This window comes from Phyllostomus hastatus, unplaced genomic scaffold (genome assembly GCF_019186645.2).
Source record: "Phyllostomus hastatus isolate PE091 unplaced genomic scaffold, TTU_PhHast_1.1 phas_scaffold_78, whole genome shotgun sequence".
In the NCBI taxonomy this organism is placed as follows: Eukaryota; Metazoa; Chordata; class Mammalia; order Chiroptera; family Phyllostomidae; genus Phyllostomus; species Phyllostomus hastatus.
The window spans coordinates 98,360,103-98,385,652 of record NW_025334041.1 but is presented as its reverse complement, the minus strand read 5'-3'; the positions used below and the strand labels follow the sequence as shown (position 1 = coordinate 98,385,652).

Here is a 25,550-nt window from a genome sequence, read left to right as displayed (position 1 = left end):
GCAGTGTCACTGATCTCCACTGTAGCCCAGGCTGAATCTTCATGTGGTCAGCTTTTACTGGTTAATCTTTTTTCTGTCTCGATTATCTGTAATTCTGCCTTCCAACATCTCCTGACTCTAACAACAGTACCTGTACATACTGTTTAATAAATATTTGTTTCATGCACAAATAAATTACATTTAATTACTTTATATTTTATCTTTCATTTGCAATATAGTTTTTTCTTCAGTAAACCAAATACAATCTTTCCTATACCTCCATTGTATCTCTAATGTTATTCAGCATAGCACTGAACACAAAAAGAGCTGCTCAAAAATATTATAACTGACTGACAAAATGGAGAAATCAACAAAAGAAGACACATACTACATGTGTAGTTATTTACAGTATTTAATATATGTAGTATGTAGTATGTGTCTTCAGTACAACTAGGTGGTGAAACGGAGATATTGAGAGATTCCAGATGCCAATGAACATTGCAGAAAAGAACTATAGGCTGAAAACTATTTTTAAAAAAGAAAAAAAGGAAAGAAAGAAACCTGTTACTAAGAATTAAGGGCATCCAGAGGTGTTTTCTATTAAAGACTATGTAAACAGTTTGACTTTTCCCTGATGGTGGTAGTTTCTTGACTGAAGGCCTCTGGACATTTTCCCAAGAATCTAACAGGAAATGTCATTAAAACACAACTTTAATTAAATAAGCCCCTCTGATCCTTTCAATCCCAGACATTCCATTGCAGTTGCAAGTAATATCTTCCTTCTTTAAATTTAAATTCCTTCTATACTAGCAGGGACATCCAACCTGCGGCTCACAGGCTGCATGAAGCTCAGAATGGCTATGAATGCAGCCCAACACAAAATCGTAAATTTACTGAAAACATTATGAAGTTTTTTTGTGAGTACACATTACAATGTATTTAATGTGTGGCCCAAGACAACTCTTCTTACTCCAGTGTGGCCCAGAGATGCCAAAAGGTTGGACAACCTGTTACAATATTTAACATATGTCTTTTTGGTTACTTATTTATCACTCTCAACATTTTATTATAGTTAATTATTCTATTAAAATTGCTTCCCTATTAAAATGTAACAACTTTTGGTTCTTTTTTGAAAGTTTGTCAGTTTGTTGTTCCCAAGACTCCAGCACAAAAAACAGGTATTTATAATATATATTGAAAACATAAAAAAAAATACATCAATGCTAAGAAAAAAATTCAGGTGATTTAATAATTCTACCTCTAGAACTCATTATTAAGGAAAAGAATCAGATATGTACTTGCCACAATCACAGATTTAGGCAAAGGTATTATAATGGTTAGGAACACAATCATTGGATTTCTCTGATCCTGAGTATCTTCCACTATAAAATGGGGTTATTGTACAGACTTAACAATGAGTGCATAATAAACTTGTAACACAGAGCTTGGCATAAAATAAAGTAACAATAAAGAGGTCTTAAATTCATCAGAATGTCCTATTTGTTTTTTAGTAAAAGAAGAGGACTGAAGAGATCATTGTTCCAGAGCATTAAAAATAAAAAGGTGAAGAGTAATTAAAGACAGGGTGACCAGATTATACTTCCTAGATTGAAGTGAAACAACTATGACAAAAGTTAAAACAGAGAAAATATGCCCTGACCAGTGTGGCTCGGTGGGTTGGGCATCATCCTGCAGAGCAAAAGGTCGTCAGTTCAATTCCTGGTCAGGGCACATGCCAGGGTTGCAGGCCAGGTTCCCAGGTATGTGAGAGGGAACTGATCAGTGTTTTTCTCACACATCTATGTTTCTCTTCCTCTCTTTCTCCTTCCCTTCCCCCCTTTCTAAAAATACATAAATAAAATCTTAAAAAAAAACCCCAGAAAAAATGCTACAGGGAAAATCTAAATAAGATTTTGTCACAATCCAATTATATAATACAGATTTTTATATTTTCTTACTATACTTATATTTGTTTAATATTTTTTCAAGTTATTTTTTCTAATTAGTCCACTGGCAACCCAAATTAAAATTTTTCTCCAAGAGACCTGGGATTAAACCAGCTAGCAACTTGTTTCTTGAATACCACAGAAAGGAGAATAAGGCCATTTTTTTTTCCTTGTTAGAAAAACAAATTCAACTAAAATGCTTAATCAGGCAGGTTTCAAAAAGGTATTTCAAATAATTACTCTATATAATGCTTTTTTTTCCTTTTAATTTTAACACAGAGAATGTACTGACAAGTATTCTGGTTACATTTCTCCAAAATAATGTACTCCTTCACCCCATAATAATCAGTTCATATGAGATTAATTTATCAGTTATATGAAACCAAAGTATCGGTTTTTATAAGTAATTCCTCAGAAGTTGGAGGTCACCTTATCAAAATACCTTTAATATCCTGAAACACAAAAGGAATGTTCTAGAAATAAATAAAACAGTGAAAAGACACTAATAGAAAAAAGATAAGGCATATGGTTCAAAAATCAGATTGAAAATAAAATAAAATTCAGGATAAGCTTGATATACACTAGGAAGTTTTTCTTTTTCTTCTTTTTTTTTTTAAATATATTTTATTGGTCATGCTATTATAGTTTTCCCATTTTCCCCCTTCACTCCCCTCCACCCTGCACACCTTCTCCCACCCACACTCCCCACCTTTAGTTCATGTCCATGTGTCATACTTATAAGTTCTTTAGCTTCTACATTTCCCATACATTTCCCATACTATTTCCTATTCTTGCCCTCCCCCTGTCTATTTTCTCCCTACCATCTATGCTACTTATTCTCTGTAACTTTTCCCCCTCTCTCCTCCTCCCACTCCCCTGTTGCTAATCCTCCATGTAATCTCCATTTCTGTGGTTCTGTTTCTGTTCTAGTTGTTTGCTTAGTTTGATTTTGTTTTCGTTTTAGGTGTGATTGTTAATAACTGTGAGTTTGCTGTCATTTTACCATACATGTTTTTATCTTCTTTTTCTTAGATAAGTCCCTTTAACATTTCATATAATAAGGGAGTGGTGATGAGGAACTCCTTTAAGTTGACCTTATCTGAGAAGCACTTTATCTGCCCTTCTATTCTAAATGAAAGCTTTGCTGGATAGAGCCATCTTGGATGGAGGTCCTTGCCTTTCATGACTTGGAATACTTCTTTCTAGCCTCTTCTTGCCTGCAAGGTCTCTTTTGAGAAATCAGCTGACAGTCTGATGGGAACTCCTTTGTAGGTGACTGTCCCTTTATCTCTTGCTGCTTGTAGGATTCTCTCCTTCATTTTTACCTTGGCTAATGTAATTATGGTGTGCCTTGGTGTGTCCCTTCTTGGGTCCCACTTCTTTGGGAGTCTCTGAGCTTCCTGGACTTCCTGGAAATCTATTTCCTTTGCCAGAATGGGGAAGTTCTCCTTTATTATTTGTTCAAATACGTTTTCAATCTGTTGCTTTCCTCTTCTCCTTCTGATACCCCTATAATTTGGATGTTGAAACTTTTAAAGATGTCCTGGAGGTTCCTAAGTCTCTCCTCGTTTTTTTTGAACTCTTATTTCTCCAGTCTTTCCTGTGTGGTCCTTTCTTTCTGGTCCACTCTATTGTTTTGAGTCCCAGTTTCCTTCCCATCACTATTGGTTCCCTGTGCATTTTCCTTCATTTCTCTTATTGTAGCCTGCATTTGTTCATCTAATTTTTGACCAAAATCAACCAATTCTGTGAGCTTCCTGATCACCAGTGTTTTGAACTGTGCATCTGATAGGGTGGCTATCTCTTGGTTGCTTAAAAGGATGAGTTCTGGGGCTTTGTTCTTCTGTTTGAGCCAGCTCTTTTTTTTTTTTTGGTCTGGTCACACCTGTTATGGTGAGGGGTGGAGCCTTAGGTGTTCACCAGGGTGGGGCACCCCAGTTGCTGGATTATGATGTTGTATGTGGGGGTGGGGTCAAGAGGGAACAATGGTGGTTGCTCTGTTCTCTGTGGGACCTCAGTCCCTTCTGCTGCTTCCCCCAAGTAAACTGGGCCCCTCTGGTGCCAATTCCCATGTGGGTGGGCCTGTGCACGCTGGGGGACCTTCCAATGGCCTCTCCTGTGAGGCTGGGTGTCTCTCTGTGCGCCTCAGGGTCCACCCACTGTGATCTTGAGCACCCCGGATACCTTATGCACCCAACTCTCTCTGCTCTCCGCGCCCCGACCGGCGCTTGGCTGCTTGTCTCCTCCCCTTCTACCGGTCTGGATGAACGGGTCTATTTCAACTTCATGGCTGTCTGACTTCCATTCAGATCAATTTTCTGTCAGTTCTGGATGTTATTCTGCCTATAAATTGTTGTTGTTCCAATCTTGGTTGTGCGTGGAGGTAGAGTGCGTCCACCTATGCCTCCATCTTGGCCTATACTAGGAATTTTTTCAATTCACTTTTCTTTGATCTCACTGTTAGCTTCTAAAAAATTTAATTGCTGCTCTAAAATATTTCTTTATTTCTTATATTTTCCTCTCTTTTAATGACTGACAAAAAACTGAAAATTCTCATCTGAATTGAATATACACTAGAGACATGAATGTTTTGTTCAGAAAAATACATCCTTAGTAATCTCTTCTATGTAGTCCTCTATTTGTCCCAAGAATAATCAAATTCTCTATAAATCAGCTCAAAACTATCTCCATGTAAATGGAAGAAATTATCAAAGCTATACATTCTCTTGAATGGCAGAGTACTTTGGTCTGCTATTAAGAAAATATTACTCATTACCACATGCACTGATGTCTAGACTCCTCTAAAAATTACAAGCTGCTTTCAGAGAGTGCAGGGAAAAAATCTGGAGTGATTGTACTGTTTTTGAAAAGCAAAGTACTCTCTTAAAAGAGTTTATAATAATTCCCCCTTTTTAAGTCACACCTCATTATTAATACTAACTACAAAAATTTGAGCACTTTTGTTGGACATTTTATTCAGAACACCTGTTATTCTCCTTTTATTAACACTTATTTTCCCAACCTCATATGGCAATAAAACTAAAAAATTATACTTAAGCAAATTCTTATGCTTTAAGTCAATGATTTTTCCACTTACATCAATATTTTCAGTATCATACTTTTGTACTGTTGCCAAGCTATGGGAATGACTTAAAAAACACAGGAACAAAATCAGAATAGTAACTTAAAAGGACAGGAGAAAAAAACTTAACTGCAATCTGTTTACTAGTTTACTATTTAAATTAGTCTAATCTGGGGCTCTTATATGTCCTGTCTGGTTCTTAAGTTGCACAAAAAAAAAATTTAGCACCTTAATAAACAAAGTATCAATTCTGAAGTATTTATGGATGCTACTTTTCTTTTTTGGAAAGCACACTTTGGTAAGTATTGAAAGAAACTTACAAACCTCTGAATGTTCATCTCTCTCATCTATAAGTCTTTTTAGATGCAACGCCATATTTTTCAAGAGTGGTTCTATTTCCTCCTGAGACATATCAGTCACTTCCATCCACTGAAGATCAAACACATTTTCCTGATTATGGGTTACCTTTAGAAAAACAACCAAAATAAATCATTTAAAAAATGGCTAATACTTAATCTATTTCACTTTAGCACGATACTAGCACAAATCCTATGTTCCATATAACAAAATATAAAAAGCAAATATGATGTCTAAAAAACACTTAAAATTAATGATGAAAAGGCTACCATTAAATTTTTTTAAATATAGTCTTGAAAAAAATTATATTTATTTTTCGTCAACTAAAAAAATAAGATATTTAACTCAAGGCATTCCTAAAGAAAGGTAATATTGGTATGTCTGACAACTGCTTTAACAAAATCAATTTAAATTTTCATTAAATAATACTAAATGTACCATACTTGAATTCAAAAGTAAAAGTTTTTTAATTGTGTAGGATATATGTTATTGTACTTTGGTACTTATAAATCTAATTAGTTATAGATTCTGAAGATGATATCATCACAGAACCTTAGAAGAAAAGGCCTCCCAATATTAAGATTTTTTTAAAGAATGAAAGTTATATAAATGACATACTTAGTTCTTGCCTTCCATTTCTCATTGTAATTCTGTTATTTTGCTTTAACTTTCACAATAAATAACAAAAATAACATTTTCAAGAATGGTGGCAAATTTAGTAACTAACAACATTTAGGATTTATTCAAAATAAAATACAAACCATAAAGCTAGTATAAATAAACATATATAAAGGGAAACTATCAATAAAATGGTATCTTATAGACTACTAATATGCATACTGTTGACAATAATATTACTGGCAAGGAAGCTGGGCTGTATGAATGTTAACTAAGAGAAAAGATGATATATGGAAAAAAAGTCATTTAAATACATAATATTTTAAACACTATCAATTTGTACTATTCAAAATTCTCTACCTTAGTTCTCTTTCTAACCAACAGGTAAAATTTAACATGCTCAGTTCTAAAAAGTCTTCTAAAGTACACAAGATTAAAAGAGCAAGTCTAGATAGATGCAGAGACAGCAGCTTTTAAAAGCAGTCTTAACAATAAATTATGTAACTTCAATTATATGACACTGTACAATATCTACTAGATTTAAGTTTTTATATGGATGTTACAAATCACTAATGTGTTTATAATTCAAGTAATATAGTCAATAAAAATTATTCTGTATTCATTCATTCAAAGGCAAATCAATGAGTGACAAAATACTACAGTTATCATCTTACCTCCCTTTAGTTTTGAATTACATGCAATGACCCACTTTCTGCTGCTTCCATTTACTATGTTATTCATTCTGTGCTGTCCAACAAAGACATACACTATACTTCATCCCTTATATAACACTTTTTGCCTATGTCCCTCTGCATAAAGGCAACAACAGTACATTTGTGGTTAGCACTATGCCACATATAAAATGAATCATTTAAGAAACTATCTCTAAAAGAAGACAATTTGTATAAAAGCAGGGTTCATCTATATTTGACCTTGATTTGTTCTTGCTTATCCTATGTATTTGAGAGATATATAAATAAACACCACAAGCTTCATAAAAATTGTATACAGGTATTACCTCTTGAATATGTGCAGCAACTGCAGCTTTTGTATCAAAATCTAAACCTTGAATTCTTTCAATAAATTCTTCTCTTTTCTGACACTAAAAGAAATAAACAAAATGCTCATTTATGCTTTATAGGGGATAGTACTTGATATGTTGTAAACAACTAAGAACTCATCAGAGTTAAAAGCTGGGCTATGTTTTGAACAGTACAATGAGGGTTTTGTTTTGTTGTGCATTTAAATGGCCTTTCTAGTATACTTACCTAATAAAAAGATAACAATTTAAAAATATTTATTCAAAAAGCAAGGCATTAAAAATCCATACTATTTTTATGCTTCTAAGTTCTAAAGCAGGAAACCATTACACCACCCATCTGAGGTCAGTACAATATTATTAGGCTAACTTTACAAACACAGAAGTAAAGAATCAAGAACTTGTTTCAGGGAGGATAAGTTACTTGCCAAAAAACACAGTGAGTCAGTGGCAGAATTCGGAATACAGCCAAAATGCTCAGTCAGTCTTTGGCTACCATAAAACAACACAGCCTTTCTTCTTAGGAAAAAAAAATTTAAGCAATTTTTACTTCAAACTTACAATTCATTCTCACATCTTCATCCTATCAATCTAATAAAAGAAACCTACTTTTGTGTACCAGTTCAACATTTATAAGGTAATACAATAAATATTTGATTTTCTTATAACAAAGTTACCAGGGGCAAAATTTAAGGATATATATATATTACACATGTGTCATGTGGAAGAAAGGCAGTGTTTGTGTAACTTTTTAAAGACTTTATATGAATTAAAAATATTAAAATGCAAACTCAATCTTTTTCTTTCCAGACAGTATTGAGTAACAGTTTAACAAGCACCTTAATCTCTGCCTCCTCCCCTCTACATCTCTTACACTGCAATCCAACTGCTAGCATAACTGTATTCTTGCAGCCACCAAATGAGAAGTGCATACAAAATAACCAGCACTGCCTGGTCTAGCTCAGTGGCATCTTCTGGGCCAATTTCTGAACACTAGTGAAGATAATACACTCACAAAGAGAAAAATTGGCCCTTTGATCATTAAGAAATTTAGCAAGGTTCTGATTTATACTCTACATATTTATTACATTAAACCATAGCATCATGTTTCTATTGCCATACAATTTAACTTAATTAAACACATTCCCATCAATACAGAAAGTTCTATATTGTGTAAAAACAAAATTATTAGGATGATATAATAATACTTAAAATTAAATTACCAGGAATGTATAATTCCTAGCTATAACTAGGAAAGGAAGTAAAAATTTAGGAGCTGAAACAAAAATTTATTTAAAAACAAGAATTTTTGTCCATAACTAATGTTTGACAAACCTAGTAAAATTAACAAAGGTTTTGTAAATTTGGAGAATATATAAAATAACTTTTTAGGTATAGTAGCCCCAATTTTTAAAGTTAATGCTTCCAAAATGTTAAGTTATGTATAGCTTCTGAGTTAATGAGCATATAAAATGGTGAATTATAATGACTATTACTCAGTGAAGGGACAAGTGCCATTATCTGCCTGCCTTCACTTTAAACAGAACCTCCTTTTCTAAGCCCTAGAGCCTCCGTTCCTTCATCTGCCCAGCCTTTAACACAGTCTCAGCACAAATCAAGGAGAATTCTTCCTTTACCCTTAAATTATCCACAATTTCTACTAAATGTCATCTTTTTCAAACTCTAAAAGTTTAAGAAAGGAGAAGGGAAAGTTTCATCAAGGAACATGTATAAAGGACCCATGGACAAAGCCAAAGGGGAGAAGGATTGAGGGTGGGGGATGGGGAATGGGGAAAGCGGTGGCAGAAAAAGTGATGGGTACAAATCTGTTGTGGTGATTGCTGGGGGGAGGGTGGTATAAGGAGAGTAAATGGCAATGGAAAAAATTTAAAAAAGAAAAAGAAAGAATTCTGAAAATGTTTTATAAACAGGTTAGGCTTTCTTAAAGAACATAAAATGAATGTCATAGGACTCTAAAGAATAGAAAAGAGAAAGACTATCAAGATGGAAAAAGAGAATGAAAGAAGATTCAAACTTTGAAGGTCAATAATCAGATCAAATGTTTTATATCAGTGTTGTCTAACACAGTAAACACTAGTTATATACAGCTAAGTATTGAACTATAGCTAGTCCAAATGGCTACTAAGTACTGAAGTGTGGAAATTCAATTTTAATTTTATTCAACTATAAATTAATTTTAAATTTTAATAGACACACATGGCCAGGGGATACTGTATTGATAGCCCAGCTCTAGAGCATTAGCAAGTCTGGTGTTAAGAAACAGACACAAATAGTTTTACTTCCAGCTAACAAAGACTCTTGTGAAGACTAAATAATATCAACAAATTGTCTTTTCACTTAAACAATTAAGCTCTCTTTTATTTTTATATAAAGTTCTGGAAGTGTTATGGGCACCAGAGTTCCTTCTAACTCTTATTATAATAACCAATTCCAGCAGATTACCATGATATCCAAGAATATGATATGGAAGCTGGGATGCAAGAAAAGAATTTTAAAAAAGCTACTTGGGTGGGAAGTTAGGGGGAAGAGTATTGCATTAACCTAAAGTTGTATATCTGCCACCACAGAGTTTACACTCTTAATCACTATTCCTCAAATTCTTCATATTTTCTCTTGGTATTCTCAGTGCTTCCTCTTCTTAAAGAAAGAAGACAAACTTATATGGAGAAATTGTACTGAAATAGAGAAAAGGGGACCCTGAACAAGCAATAAATAATAAAATAATAAAGCAATCAATACATTATAGTATTTTCATTAAGAATAAAAACACTAATGACTGAACAGATCATAATTCTACCAAAGTAAGATCTAAATGAGCCACATAAAAGAAATAAAAATAGGAAAATTAAGAAATGGCTACTACCAGAATAAAAAAAAAAATAAATGTTGGAGAATGTGGTGATATTGGAACCCTTGTGTACTGTTGTTTGGAATGTAAAATGGTATAGACACTATGTAGAAAACTTTAAAAATATGATATTTTCTAAAATAATAATAATAATAAAAAATTAAATACTGGGTTGGCCAAAAAGTCCACTTAGTTTTTTCTGTAAAATAAAAGACATTTTTTATATTCTAAAACTCTGATTTGGAAATTTTGAGTATGTCAGCTATGTTCCACATGGTATAAAGCTGACTGTTCTCAACTTATGTCTTGATTTGATCTCTATCAACTTCAACTGGTCTATTTGATTTGCAGAGCATTGTCCAGCAAGAAATCTCCAGTGCAAAACTTTGCAAACCACTTTTAACATGTTTGATCAGTCACAGCACCTTCTCCACACACTGCACAAGTCTTTTTATGCATTTCAGTTGTGTTTTTACCTTTCTTGAAATAATACAGCAAAATATGGCTTTATAAACATTGCATATTTTCTTCCATCTTCAGTATTAAAATGGCTACACAAAAATCCACCAATTTTGATGTTTTAGTTTTAACTTTTAAAAAAGTTTTTAAATGCATGCTGATATTACAGCTGTCACAATACAATAAAAAAATTGTTTCAAATGAAGATGAAGACAACTAGGCACCACTAGAGCCATCTTACAGAAAACAAACTTTTTGGCCTACCCAAAAGAAATACTATTTGATCCAGCAGTTCCACTTCTAAATATATACCAAAAGAACTGAAAGGAGAAACTCAAACAGCTATTTCTACATCCATATTCATAGTAGCACTTTTAACAATAGCCAAAAAGTAGAAGCAGCCCAGTGTTCATCAATGGATAAGTAGATAAACAAAATATTATATACATACAATGAAATATTACTCATTCTTAAAAGTAAGAAACTTCTAACATGCTACAACATAGATGAACATTAAAAACATTATTCTGTGTGAAATAAGTCCTTTATAAAGGAAAAATACTAAATGATTCCATTATGTGAGGTCCTAAAGTAATAAAATTTATAGACACAGGAAGTGGAATGATGGCTGCCAAAAGCTGGAAGCAAAAGAAGTTATTGTTTAAAAAATATAGTGTTAGTTTTAGAAGATGAGAAAAGTTCTGGGGATAGACACTGGTGATGTGCAAAACAATATTAATGTACTTAATGCTAGTGAACTGTATGCTTACAAACGACTTAAATGGTAAATTTTGTTATGTATAGTTTTTTACAACTAAAAGAATAAAACTTAAAAAACAGTATCAGCAAAAAAATTTCCATCTTTAAGTACATTTGTTATTTTCATTACTCATTAAAAAAACAAAGCACTCGGCCCTGGCTGGCATGGTTCAGTTTGTTGGGTGTAATCCCGTAAAACAAAAGGTCACCAATTCAATGCCTGGTCTGGGCACAGGCCTGGGTTGCAGTCTCCAGTTCCATCACTAGTCAGTTGCGGGCACTTGCAAAAGGCAACCACCAATGTTTACCTTGCAAATCAATATTTCTCTCCCTTTCTTTCTCCCTCCCCCACCCAAAATAAGATAAAATAAAATAAATGCATGAGCTAGAAGTTATGTATTGTTTATTTCTCCAAGAAAATAATAGATTATAGCTCTCAAACTGACCAAGTTCAAAACTAGTTTTCTGAATCAAAGACTAATGTTAGAATTGCTTGTGGGGGTATACATGAAAGTCAAAATTTTAATTCCAATTATACCTGGAACTCAGTTACTTTCAGCAGTATTCAACCCAACCAAAGTCCAAAATAACTAATATTCTTGGATACTAAATAGCCAGCACTGATATAAAACCTAAATTCTGGTGAATGAAGGTGAATTTTACATGATCTTCATAACTTCCAAACAACATACACAGCAAAAATTTTCCTTCTGAGTAGGATGATTTTGCTTGGGAATCTCTCAACTATCTCAAGGGTTGGGATGCAGAGCCATATATCTGTGAAATTCAGAAGTGATTTAAGAGACATGTTATGCCTTAAAAAAAGATTCTGGAGAAACCACACTGATTTAGTTAGTCAATAATGAATATAGATGTGCTCAGGTAGTTCAGTTGGTTACAGTATCATCTCAACACACCAAGGGTGCTGTTTGAATCCCTGGTTAAGGCACATAAAAGAATCAACCGATGAATGCATAAATAAGTGGAACAACAAAATTGATGTTTCTCTCTCTCCCCTGCCTTCTTAAAAATAAATAAATAAGTAATAAAAATATCCAAGCCCTGCCCTTGAATAATTTCTTTAATATTCAAAGCTGTTCCTATGGTTTATATTGATGCATAATAAAGGATAAAAATTTGAATTATAATTTATTCTGTGAGGTAAGATCATGGGAGAGTGGCTAATTTTACTGTTTTTGAATGCTATTTCCCCTTGAAGAATTTCACAATTTTTCTTCTTCAGAAGAAAAAAATGTTCACTTCCTAATGCTTGTTTTCTTTTCTATTTCTTTTTATGAATATAACATCTTTTAAAAGGTATGGCCTGCTGAGTTCTTAGAGTCTAGTATCATACTGGCAAAATTTAATTTGCTACTTCTACCTACAAATCTCACATATATAACAGATAAAACTGACCCTGAGGTGAAAAAACACTTATGTCACATATTATACTAAACATTATAATTTTAACCTGTTCAACTACTAGCTAAGCAAGTTTTCTGTAATACAGATTACATCCAGAAAGTGTTCAAACAATACTTGTTACCTGATTGGTTTCGTCAATAGTTTCTTGTCCTCAATACATTTTTTTGGCTCTTCCATATCACATAACAAAGATTTCTAAATTCCTCATACAGTCACAACTGTAGACTGATGGGAAATTTTCAATGTTACACATTTGACATGGTTAGTATTAGTGGCTCCCAAATACCTACAGGACAAAATCTAAACTCAGTCTTAATATGAATACAGTCCTTTGTGACCCAATTCCTGGCAATTCTCCAAATTAATCTCTTGCCATCTGCCCCATGCATGTTACCTTCCAGCCATACTTGATGTTCCCTGACAAGCTGTTATCTCAGTATCTTTGCTCTCATTTCATCTATCACCTCCTCAGAGAGAAATTATCTGATATTACAAGCAGACTTAAGAAAATATTTCTTCTGTGCACCAAATGCATGTTTTATTATGATAATTATCACCTCAAACTGTTAGTCTGGCTCTGTTCACCTCTAAAATTTATACTCCTTAAGGTCTGTATTTTCTTTAAATCCTTGTTCCTGGACTTTACTAGAGCACCTGGTACATAGTGTGCATTTTTAAAAATCAGGACATTAACATTTTTTAATTTAAACATTTACATTTAATTTCACTGCTGTAAAGGATGTATAACATAAGTTAATAATAAAAATACATTCTTTTTTCAGTTAGTTTATACTTAACATTATTTTGAATTAATTTCAGGTATACAGCATAGTGGTTAGACAGTCATATGCTTTACAAAGTGTTCTCACTAATATTTCCAGTACCCACATGGCACCATACATAGTATTACAGTATTACTAACTATATTCTCAAGCTGTACTTTACATCTCTGTGACTATTTTATAACTACCAATTTGTACTTTCTTAATCCCTTCATCTTTTTCACCCAGTCTCTCAACCTTCCTCCCCTCTGGCAACCATCAATCTGTTGTCTGTGTCTATGTTATTTGTTCAATTTTTGTATGTTTCAATTTGGTTTGTTCATTTATTTTATTCTTTAGATTCCACATATAAGGAAATCATATGGCATTTGTCTTTTTCCAACTGACTTATTTCACTTAGCATAATACCTCTAGATCCATCTATGCTGTAGCAAATAGTAAGCTTTCATTCTTTTTTATGAGTAATATTCCATCATAAGTATGTACCACAACTTAGATTGTTAACATTTTAAAAGTACATCTTTAAAAAAATTGGATCCCACCCTGTCTGGCGTAGCTCAGTGGATGGAGCGCGAGCTGCGAACCAAAGCATCGCAGGTTCGATTCCCAGTCAGGGCACATGCCTGGGTTGCAGGCCATGGCCCCCAGCAACTGCACATCATTGATGTTTCTCTCTCTCTCTCTCTCTCTTTCTCCCTCCCTTCCCTCTCTAAAAATAAATAAAATAAAATCTTAAAAAAAAAAAATTGGATCCTTCCTCCTGCCTTGATAGACCTGCCACTCTGGCATTACAACAGATGCAAGTCCCGAGAGCTTTAACATTAAAAAAATTCTTCTGTGACTACAAAAATATAAAGTACATACAAAGACCAGGTTAAAATTTTTATGATAAATTCATTTTATGTAAAAGACCAAGGTCTGACAACCTTGCCAACTCCTTATTTCTATAAAAACTCTGAATGATGTTGACTAAAGTTAAGCTTTAGGATGATGATGTCCTTGAGTCTTTGCTTTGTTTTCTACCACTGATATGTTCATTGCAGCATTACTTACTATAACGAAACTATGAAAGCAGCCCAAGTGCCCATCAATAGACAAGTGGATAAAAAAGTTGTGGTATATATAGGTACAATGAAATATTACTTACTTGGCCATAAAAAAGAATGAAATCTTGGACCTAGAGGGTATTATGCTAAGTGAAATTAAGTCAGTCAGGGAAAGACAAATTATCACACATTTTTACTTATATGTGGAATCTAAAAAACAATATAAACGAACAAACAAAACAGAAACAGACTCATAGATTCAGACAACAGACTGATGGCTGTCAGAGGGGTGAGGGGTTGGGGGACTGGGTAAAAAAGATTAAGGGATTGAGAACTACCGATTGGTAGTTAGAAAACAGTTATGGTGATGTAAAGTAAAGCATAGGGAATATAGTCAATAATATTGCAATAAGTATATATGGTGCCAGGTGTGTATAGGAAATATCAGGGGGAACATTTTGTAAAATATAATTGTCTAACTACTATGCTGCACAGCTGAAACTAATAAAAAATAATATTGAATGTAAACTGCAATTTTAAAAAAATTAATTAAAAGTAATACAAATTTTTTAAAAAGAAAAATAACCTCGATGTTCCAGCTTACTTTACAATGTCATACCAATCCATTTTAATATACTTATTCTTTTACACAATTTTCCCATTCTGTGCCTTCTGTTTTACTTAATCCACCCAAATATTCTTCCTCCCTTTTCTAATGACCATTTGAAATAATATTTACCTTATAAACCTTTCCAAGATTATGTGAATCTAAACTACAGGGGATCATAACCAGCTGACATGTTAATAGAAAAAATTAAGATTACTTAACTTTGCTATAAAATTTTCCTGTTTTAATTGCATGCTAATAATAATGTAAACTACCTTACAAATGTAGGTCTATGTATATATTATTTTGCTTTATGCAGATGTAGTTCTGCTCATCAATAAGAAGAAATGTATACATCTAACATTATGATAATTGGTAATTTCCAGCATGGCTTCCTTAAGCAGTTTTTTAAAAAACAGGCCTATTACATAGTTCTGCTTTATTTCAGTAATAAAGTAAAAGACATGAACATCAACAGTCATTCAAATGTAAAAAATCCTTGGTAAATTTCTTTACGAAACATGCACTGAGCTGGTTAACCTATCAAATGCTTTATTTAGCTTATTAGAAAAAGGAACATTATTTCCATGCCATCTCTTTCATTCTCCAGCATCTGGGACTCTATCATATGAATTATAGAAAATAGTAAGATGGGGTAAGTAACTTAGATTTTACAATCTTTTTTTGTTGCTTTTACACATGGTAATAATGATGGTTTCTTTAATATTTCAGGCTTTCCCTACATTGTTCATTTAAAAAGTCCTTGATTCTGCTCCATTCCCACTGTCAGTTTTAGTAACCAGCAATAACAACCAAGTAGTAAACAGAAGTAACAACCAAATGTGTGATGTCACTGTGTTATCTAAATTGACATGACATTCACCAATAGAGGGTATTTTTTAGAGCAAATACAGTACACAAAGACTGCATATAAATAATTCAGGGGTGTTTCTAACTCAGAGTCTGATGACCAAATTAGAACAGCAATGACTACAAACACTTTATTTAATATGTAATCAATTATGAAATAAACACCTGTACATAACAGCATGAAACTTTAATTTTTAAAAAGATTTTATTTATTTATTGTTTTAGAGAGAAGGGGAGGGAGGGAAAAAGAAAGGGAGACAAACATCCATTTGAAAGAGAAACATCAATCAGCTGCCTCTCACATGCACCTGGACCAGGGACCAGCCTGCCACACTGGCATGTGTCTTGACCAAAAACCCAATTGGCGAACTTTCGCTTTGTGGAATGATGCCCAATCAACTAAGCAATACTGCTCTGGGCCACAGCATGAAACTTTAATAACATGTATTGTATATATAGCTCCCAAGCAGTTAGCTCTAAAAGCCAACACTCCTTCGGATATATAATTTCTGGCATCTATGTGTAAAACATTACTAGTGGCCACATTATTGGCTTACAAATACTTCATTCAACAAAGAATTAAGACAGTTTAAAGTAACATTGTGAAGACTCATCCAAACAATGGCTGATGAAAGGAAATGCCAGACCAAAGCTGAATCTCAACTCTTTGGCCTACTAACAATATGACCTAAACGTAGAGCCACCACCTTTGTTTGTCTGGGATGATCCCAGTTTATAAATGAAGTTCCACTGTAATTGTTAATAGTACCCTTTTTGATTCTCACAAGTGTTTTAATTTGGGTAACTTACATATCATCTTGCCTAAACACCAAATTCCTTATCTAAAAATAAATATGAAAAAACTTATATAAGGTATCATATCAATAAATCATAGCTGCTATTATTATTAGTCATTGATTAAATGGGCAATATAACAATAACCCAGACTCCTGGAACATTTTTTGTAATTTCTGCCTCCTTTATATTGTTATTCCTACTTTCCTTCAGTAACACACACACACACACACACACACACACACACACACACACACTAATCATAAGGATGTTTTGAGAGAGGTTTTTACAGGTATCTCTAAGGAAACTTAAAAAACTTGAGGCCATTAGAAGCTTCAGAATAAAAAAAAATTAAAGATTTTAAATGATATGAGTAGCTGATAATATAACTAAAGTGCAAAATAAAATAAAAGAGTAAGTCTTTTTCTTTTAAAATCTCCTTAGGAGGTTCTATAGTTATTTAAAATTTCTAATATAAACTTTGAATGGCCCGTCCTTAAGTCTTTCAGAAACTAGAGCCTGAAAAAACAAAGAAATTATCAATATAAAATATAAAAAAACTTTTAACTTACCTGAACTGCACAACCCAGTAAAAGTAAAAGCAACTTTTTAACTTCTTCTGTGCCTTGTTCTGAAATAAAAATAATAACTAAGTACAACATTTTACTTTAACTCTCTTATGTTGACAGATACACTTCTAGGGGTAATATTCATGATAAATTGACTAAAGGATTAAGAATATAAATACAGTTGAAAATTCAAAATAACAGCTCTGTGTGTACACAATGTAGTATTAGCAGAAGAAATGGGCAACACTCTCAATTATGAAGGGCTACAGTATAGATAAAATAGGCTTCAAAGCTCTGTGCAATAAAGTGTGCTAATTATAAATCCACTACTTTTCCATAAATGATTATAGTATACCAGTGTACTAAATTAAGAACTACTGATATAGCGACATGCCACAAAGTCAGCCAAAATGGTTCCTAATAGATCTAGCTTCTTTTAGGCCCGTTATTGTTTTCTTTTTAAAACACATCTTACGTGTTTTATCTAACAGTAAAATTTAAATGGCTTTCCACTGTGTAGTAGATTCATGAAGATCAAAACCTTGTGAGTTACAGTAAAACTAGTAAAATAAATGCATATGATTAACTGGATAAAAGTAATGGTCTGTAACAAAACTGAAGAGCACATTTGCTGTCCAATTCAGATTTGCCTAAAACATTGAGCAAAAAGAAAGCCAATTCTCTGGACCAGAGTTTTACCAACAGGCCAGTCTGGCCTACGATAAAATCCAAATCTTCTTTTTCAATATTTCCTCCTTCTCGTCATGAACCTACTTTCTTAGTCACACTAATCACCTTTCCCCAAATATAAATACATACTAACTGCCTTAACTTCTGTTACTCATTTTGCCTTCCTTCCCTTTCCCTTCCCCCTCTACTTACTAATTACAATCTGAGGCACAGCTGCAACACCTCTGTTGTAGTCTTTTCTGACCTAACCACCAATGGTGCCCAACCTTCACTAATCTGCCAACTTTAAGAATAAGTAGTAGCTTTGTATTTTACATGCCTTAACATGTTTACATCTCTATTTCATACCAATTCTTACCTGATTTCCCAGTAATCTATATCTCTCAACAGAACACCAGTTCCTTCAGAACATAAAGCATTTTCTTTATATTCTTGGTAGGTAATTACTAAATGCATGTGGAAATAAAAATAATTGCATTCTACATATAAACTATTTTTTCATTTTTTATTTGTATAATAAAATATTCCAGAATATATCTATAAAGGCTGTCTAAACTCCTGAGTCACCCCATCTAATTGGTAATTTCTTTAATAAAAAAAGCTACTTTATTTCAGTTTTTATTTTGGTTTATTTTTTGTTGTTGTTTTGACTGAGGGTGGGAGTGGGATCTGGAGAAGATACAGTTTATCTGGGTTACATATAGCCTGTTAGAAAAAGTCCACTGTTAAAACAGGTAGTTGTTAATTTCCCCTACTATTCAAAAATTAAAACTTTAAATGTGGCACATTTAAAATCTACTAAAGTGCAGAAACTTTTGAAAATATAATTTAAATGATCTAAGAACTGCTTCTCAACTTTCCATTCAGAAGTAATTTATATTGATAAATTACAATATATCAATCAGTAAAACCTTAGATTCAAAGCTTTGGCAATGGTAGACAGAAACCTACAAATTATATCAAAATGACTTATTTTCTAAGGTTATGTTCCTTGAAGCCTATAGCTGCATTATCTTCTACCCTTGTTTACAAGGAGACACTAAAACTACATCACAGAGCCCTGACTGGTGTGGCTCAGTAGGTTGGGCATCCTCCCACAAATGGAAAGGTCGCCCACCCATTGGATTCTTGGTCAGAGAACATGGCTGGGTTGTGGGCCAGGTCCCCAGTTGGGGGCGTGCGAGAAACAAAACCAATGGTTTTCTCCCTCTCTTTTCCCCTCCCTTCCTCTCTCCAAAAATTAAATAACCTAAAAATTAAAAAAAGTAAAGCTCCAGAGAAAGTATCAATTTGGGAGAGGCAAAAAAAAAACCAGACTTAATATAAAATGTATTTCTGATCTCATCTATAACCTATTCTGAGTTTATTTTCTCTCTATGAAATGGACTATCAACTCCAACTTTCCCTATAATGAAAAACCTAGTCCATTTATGTAAATAAGCAAGATCTGGGTAACCATTCTAGTATTACACAAGAAAAAGACTTTATTAGCACATTATGCTAATGTTAATACTTACCAGAAAAGGGGTTTTTGCCAATGATTAAGACATTTGGCAATGACATCATGATCAATTGCTGCAAAGTCTCCTGTAAAAAGATACCCAAAGGTTGTTATATGGGTAATGCTGACTAGGTAATTATTACTCAACAAGTTATAACTTACAATTTGTGTACTTCTCTGCAGGTATATGTTATACTACAATTAAAAGCTTTTAAAAATAAATCAAATAGGTATTTACAGGTTTAAATTTTTTGTAACTTTAAATTAATGAATTAAATTATAATATATGATAGACTTCACAATATTAAGACACATCAAATGCCCATAAAAGTGTCAAGTTGAACTGGTCTAATATTTATTTGGAAATTGAGTTTTAGGTGTTAAATAATCAAAAAACATTTCTCAATAAATGATTAAGTATATGTAGTCATTTGTTTTGTTTTGTTTTGTTTTACTTTCCTGAGGGAACTAAAAATATCAGCTGATATTAAAATTAAGAAATCTAGTTACTTTATTCAAAATCCTGTCTTATGGCCATTTCATACAAATGAGCTTTTCCAGTGAATCATTATTTTTCTCCTCTATGTACGACAGATGTTTTACCTCCTTTGACTTGCATCAAAATTTTAGTGATAGGCATATATACATAACTACAGCATAGGGAATATAAGCAATAATATTGCAATAACCATGTCTTGTACCAGGACGGATCACTTTGTAAAGTATATGAGTGTCTAACCACTGTGATGTACACCTGAAACCAATATAAAATAATATTGAAAGTAAACTGTAATTGAAAAACAAAAAACATTTTTAAAGTATATATATTCTGAATGTACAGGATGATTCAGAAAGAAAGGGATGCTTTCAAATTACTCATTTTAGGTAATACATGGAGTATGTACTTTTGGTTTATATTTACACTACCTCCTCTTTGAGGAAATAAAGCAACTCATTGTGTCTGTCATTTCAACCACTAACAATGACATGCTACAAAAGATCTGGGATGAATTAGACTATGGGATTGATGGGTATCATGTTATATTACTGAATGTTATAGTAAGAGTAACTGAGTGTCTTTACAATTTGGCTTTCACTACCTATTCAGACATAACTAGTTATTGAGGAATAAATTTTTTCTGAATCATTCTTAACTTAAAATAGTATGATGGGGAAGAAGATAACTATAAAGAGTTAACTTACATTGGTTTTTTAAAAGATTTTTATTTATTTATTTTCAGACAGAGGGGAAAGGAGGGAGAGACGGAGAGAAACATCAATGTGAAGTTGCCTTTTATGCACCCCCCTACTGGGGATCTGGCCTGCAACCCAGGCATGTGTCCTGACTAGGAACTGAACCAGTGACCCTTCGGTTTGCAGGCCGGTGCTCAATCCACTGAGCCACACCAACCAGAGCTTTAACTTATACTGCTTTTTAAAGATGTATTAATTCTACATCTATAAAAGCATTTTCCCATAGCCAGTGTGTGGCATGACATGAGCAGCTAATTAGAATTAATGTTTTATGCATAATTCTTTATAGATATGTATTAAAAAGTTTTAAATTTTTCTTCTGCATTATATTTACCAGCCATTTAAATAATTATAACCAGAAATACGCATACATTTAAAGAAAAGTACATACTCAGTATGTGAACTGTGTTAAGATGTATAAATAAGAATATTAAGAATGTGTCAAAAATGCTAAAATCAGTTACTCCAATGGCTGACACTGTTTGGATATTTAATAAATGAATTTTCAAGTTAAAAGCAAGTTATCTCAATATAAAATATGCTATAGCTATAAAACAGATAAATGGACTTAAAGAAATAAATTTCTAATTCAGTTTCCTTGCCTTGAAGCAAAGTTATCAGAACTATCACTGTACATATTAAAAGAAATCATAAATAAGAAAGATATATATATATAAAAGCAATCACTGTTTCACCTAGCTCCCATTTAGTAAAGATAATCTAAGTCAGAAGAACACTCAAATTCAACTTATAAGGACAGGCTTTGAATTTTAATGTATCCTGAATTATAAGAAAAAAAAGCTTTATCTCAACTTTAATATTAAAGATAATTCTCATTTCTATCACTTATTATGGGGTAACATGAGTAAAAAGTAATGAATCAAAGGGAAAATATCAATTTACATTCCCAAGGCAATTTATTTTATTGATTTACCAGATAACATTCTATGTTGGTACACTAGTATAAGGAAACTATCCAAGTGGACAGAAATCTTCAATATGGTCTGCTACCTCCTTTTCCTCCCAACTCTTCCTCAACTGGCTCCCCAATTCCTGCCTACACTGTTACCCCATACTTTGATGCTAACTCAGTCTTTCCACAAAGATGAAACCAATCTCATACCTCCTTTCACCACATGGCATCATCGATGACCACATGTAATACAGTTTGACCTATATACTATGAAGTTCAATTATATTTGAATGATGCAAACTGCTAAATTTAAACTTACCTCCACATATCTCAAAATATTCTCTAGTATAGTGGAATCTGAATGCCTAGTATAGTATACTCTGGTAGAGTCAGGATGCCTAAGCTTAAATTTTGTCTCCATGATTTATCATGTATGTGACATTTATTGGGAAGGGTAGAAAGTTAAACAGAAGTAAAAAGTTTTTTAAAAAATGATGAAGCTTCTTCAATACTGGAGGTAATGAGGAAAAATTTACATTTTATTTCCAAGGGTTAATTTTAAGTTATGTCTCAAAGTACTAATATTAGGTAAGGCAGCTAAAAATTATACAAATTTTAAAGACCCAAATTTTCTCCAAACCTCTATTTCTAATGGCTCTGAGGAGCAGTTAGATTCTAGGTACATTTTTATAAACATTTCTGTTTCTCTATTCCAATCTTACAAGTAACATTTAAAAATATACAAGACATAAAAGAGACTAGAGGCTAAAAAAACCCCTGATTATTATTGTTAAAGCTTTATTGCATCATCCTCAGACTTTCCAGACTTCACCTCGTTCTAAGGGTGTTCATCATTAACATGCTAAAAACATGGGAAAACAATACATAAATGAGCCAAAGATAAATATGACTTTGTTAAACAGGAGAAACAAATTAATTGACAGGTTAAGGATGATATGTATATGAACTAGTAAAGATACTTTAATGTTACTGAAGTGATAAGAAACCTATGAAAATGCATGGAGAATGAAATAATTTTACTAATACAACTGAAAGAAAATAAAGTTTTGAGAAAAATCAGGACAGGCATTCATTCAACAAATATTTATTGTGTGTTCATTATTTGCCAGACATTGTTGTAGACCCTGGAAACACAGCAAGGAACAACAACCCTTGCTCTCATGGAATTTGCATTTCAGTAGGGTAGACAGAACATATGTAAATGTTTTGGGCCATAAATGCTTATGATAAAAATAAAGCAGGGAATGAAAAGGAGTATTGGTGGAAGTGGAGATTAAGGAAAGGCAGCAATTTTTTAGAGGCATACAAATATTCAAATGTAAAGAACGTGAGAGGTTTCAGGATCATTAAAATGAAATTTCTCTGAATAGGTAGAAATTTCATCCTGGTATGAAGATACTCTAGAAATATTTGGAGAATTGCAATACTTAATAAAAAGAAAAAGACAAAGCAAGACAGAAATGACAGAGATTATGTTAATAGGGAAATAACAGTAGAGGTGCTTTGAAAGATTCTATAAATAATTTTATTCCTATTAGTTTTAGTTGGCTTTGTATAACCTTTCTAAAAAAATGGTATATCAACTGTATCTTTTAGTGGAGCATCTAAAAAACTTTTTTACTGATATGCAAGTTTCAATGAATTAAAGTTCAGGTTGCTAAAGCATTGTAAGAAAGACTATTTTGAGTTTGTGCCAAATATAGACATTATTAAGTTACTATTTAATATAATTGACAGTACGCTTCTCCTTCATCTTCTAAGTTATCCATAATACTTCCTTTACTGTAAGAAGTTAAACTACACTTGGCAAAGGTCTGGGCTCATGTCCCTTTTCTGAATCACACACTGAGCAAGGTGCTCCTTTGAGATTCTTATCATCTATTTTAAAAATTCAAACAATCACATTTTTCATACTATTTGTGTTTGTCCTTTTACCTGTGCTACTAGTGAAAAGAATTAAAACTATTTTACCATATTTTAGTAGGCTACAAAAAATTAAATGAATGGCATTGAAAGGAAAGAACATCTAACCAAAGTGTCAAAAACATGACAGAATATAATGTTAACTCAGCTCATTCCTCAGCTACTGAATTTTATTAAACTCCACAAGTTGCTTATTATAACAGATGTTAAAGAAAAACCTTAAAAAGTACCTGCTTTCTCTGGCAACTGCATTAATGGTATTAGATCTGGTTTTTGTTTTTAATATTAGTGCAAAAGCTTCCTAATAAATTGAAATTTCCTAATTGTAAAATGTTCTTTATTGGGCCTCAAAAATTTATTTTAACATATTCAGACTGAGCAGTTATACCAAACACTAGCTGCTGACAGTTCCCAAAACTGGACTAAGGGTGTTACTTTTAAACTGTGTCTCTGATAATCAAATTTACTCTTTCTCCTCCATTCACAGAAATAAAAGTAACTTTTCAACAAAGGTATCAAAAAGCCTAGGTAATTTTATAGCTATAATTTACTTATTTTCTGACTTGAAAATTTTAAAAATATTTTTTGCAAGACAAGAAGAGATGCTTGCTGTGGATCTAATGATTATCTGAAAAGATCTGAATTCCCACTTCAACATAACAAAATGTATGTTTCATAAACTTTGTGATAACCTTATGTTACCAGTTACTTCTCTAAAGATCTCTCTCATTAATACTCCATTTGCCCTTATTTATCACAATCAAAATTATTTTATTCATTTACTTTTCTATTATCCCTCTACTAGAACCGTAAATTTCATGAGAATAGGGACATGGTCTGTTCCATTCACCAATGCCTTGGCATTCAATAAAAGCAAGTGGAACTCAGAAGAAATCTAAATGACATTATAATTTTTACTGAGCTTTTAGATGTTCTAAGTCATTAAAATGAAAACAAAAGAATACTGACACTTAAATTTACCTATCATTACTGAGAATATACACTAACAATCATCTCACGATATTGAGTCAGTTTTCCTTTCTCCCTAGAAATCATTTTTGCAAGATGACCTTGATGATTACCAACCCATAAGAAAAACACACAAAACAAAACAAAAACTAAAGATGTATACTTCTAAATTTTAACTTACCCAAATTCACTTTCCTTTTGTGAATCAGAATACTCAAAATGTACTCAAATACTTTTTCATAGGAGTAAATAGGACACCATATTTTATCATGTATAATGCACACCCATGTTTTTTGTGCACATTATACATGGGATTATTATACCCAGTATTATACCCATGATATGTAATCATTATACCAATGTATAATGCACATCCTTATTTTTCCCTCAAAACTTTTGGGCACAAAAGTGTACCTTATACATGGCAAAATACAGTATAAAAATACAGCATGGGGCAAAAGTAGGTTTATAGTGGTGAGTACATGAAACAGAGTTTATTTTTGTATTATTATTTATTATTGTATTATTTTCCATATAAATAACTGTAAACCTACTTTTGCCCCACCCTGTATATTTTTAATAGCTTTAGAAAGACTTTTGGGGAAAATTTTGATTTTTTCAAAAGATAGATAATTTAACAGGTGACAAGAACTGCATTGTTTTGGACTTTATTAACTTAAAATCTGTCATATTAAAGTAGGTCATGTCTATCTTGGTTATATACATGAGAATAAAACATAATTTTAGTTAGTCAATTAATCGTGTAAATAATATGGTTGACCTATTTCTAAAGATACTTCGCAAGTGCCTTAGAAACATTTTATCCAAGAATATGAAATATGGGTAGGGTAGAGATGGTATGGTAAATTGGTTCTAAAGGAAGGGCATAGGAGAGTGGTAGAAGGGGAATTTCAATCCTCAGTAATATTTCATATTTTAAATATCTAAAACAATATTGACAAAATGTTACAATATTCAATCACTTCATCCAGAAAATATTAATGAAATATTTACAGATATAAACAGTGACACTCAAAAAGCAAATCAGTTCTGACCTGAAAGTGAACCAGCTCAGTT

General features: G+C 32.6%; 1 protein-coding gene across 9 annotated transcripts in view; it reads right to left on the bottom strand.

The window, feature by feature from the left end:
• CCDC88A (coiled-coil domain containing 88A) overlaps positions 1-25,550 on the bottom strand; it is a 128,084-nt gene that overhangs the window by 70,799 nt on the left and 31,735 nt on the right. For all 9 annotated transcript variants that reach the window (XM_045827310.1, XM_045827312.1, XM_045827308.1 and 6 more), the window contains exons 4-7: positions 19,410-19,479; positions 17,206-17,264; positions 7,001-7,084; positions 5,332-5,472 (exon numbers count right to left, since the gene is read on the bottom strand). In XM_045827310.1, coding sequence (XP_045683266.1) covers positions 5,332-5,472; positions 7,001-7,084; positions 17,206-17,264; positions 19,410-19,479 — 354 coding nt within the window. The remainder of the gene's footprint in view (positions 1-5,331; positions 5,473-7,000; positions 7,085-17,205; positions 17,265-19,409; positions 19,480-25,550) is intronic.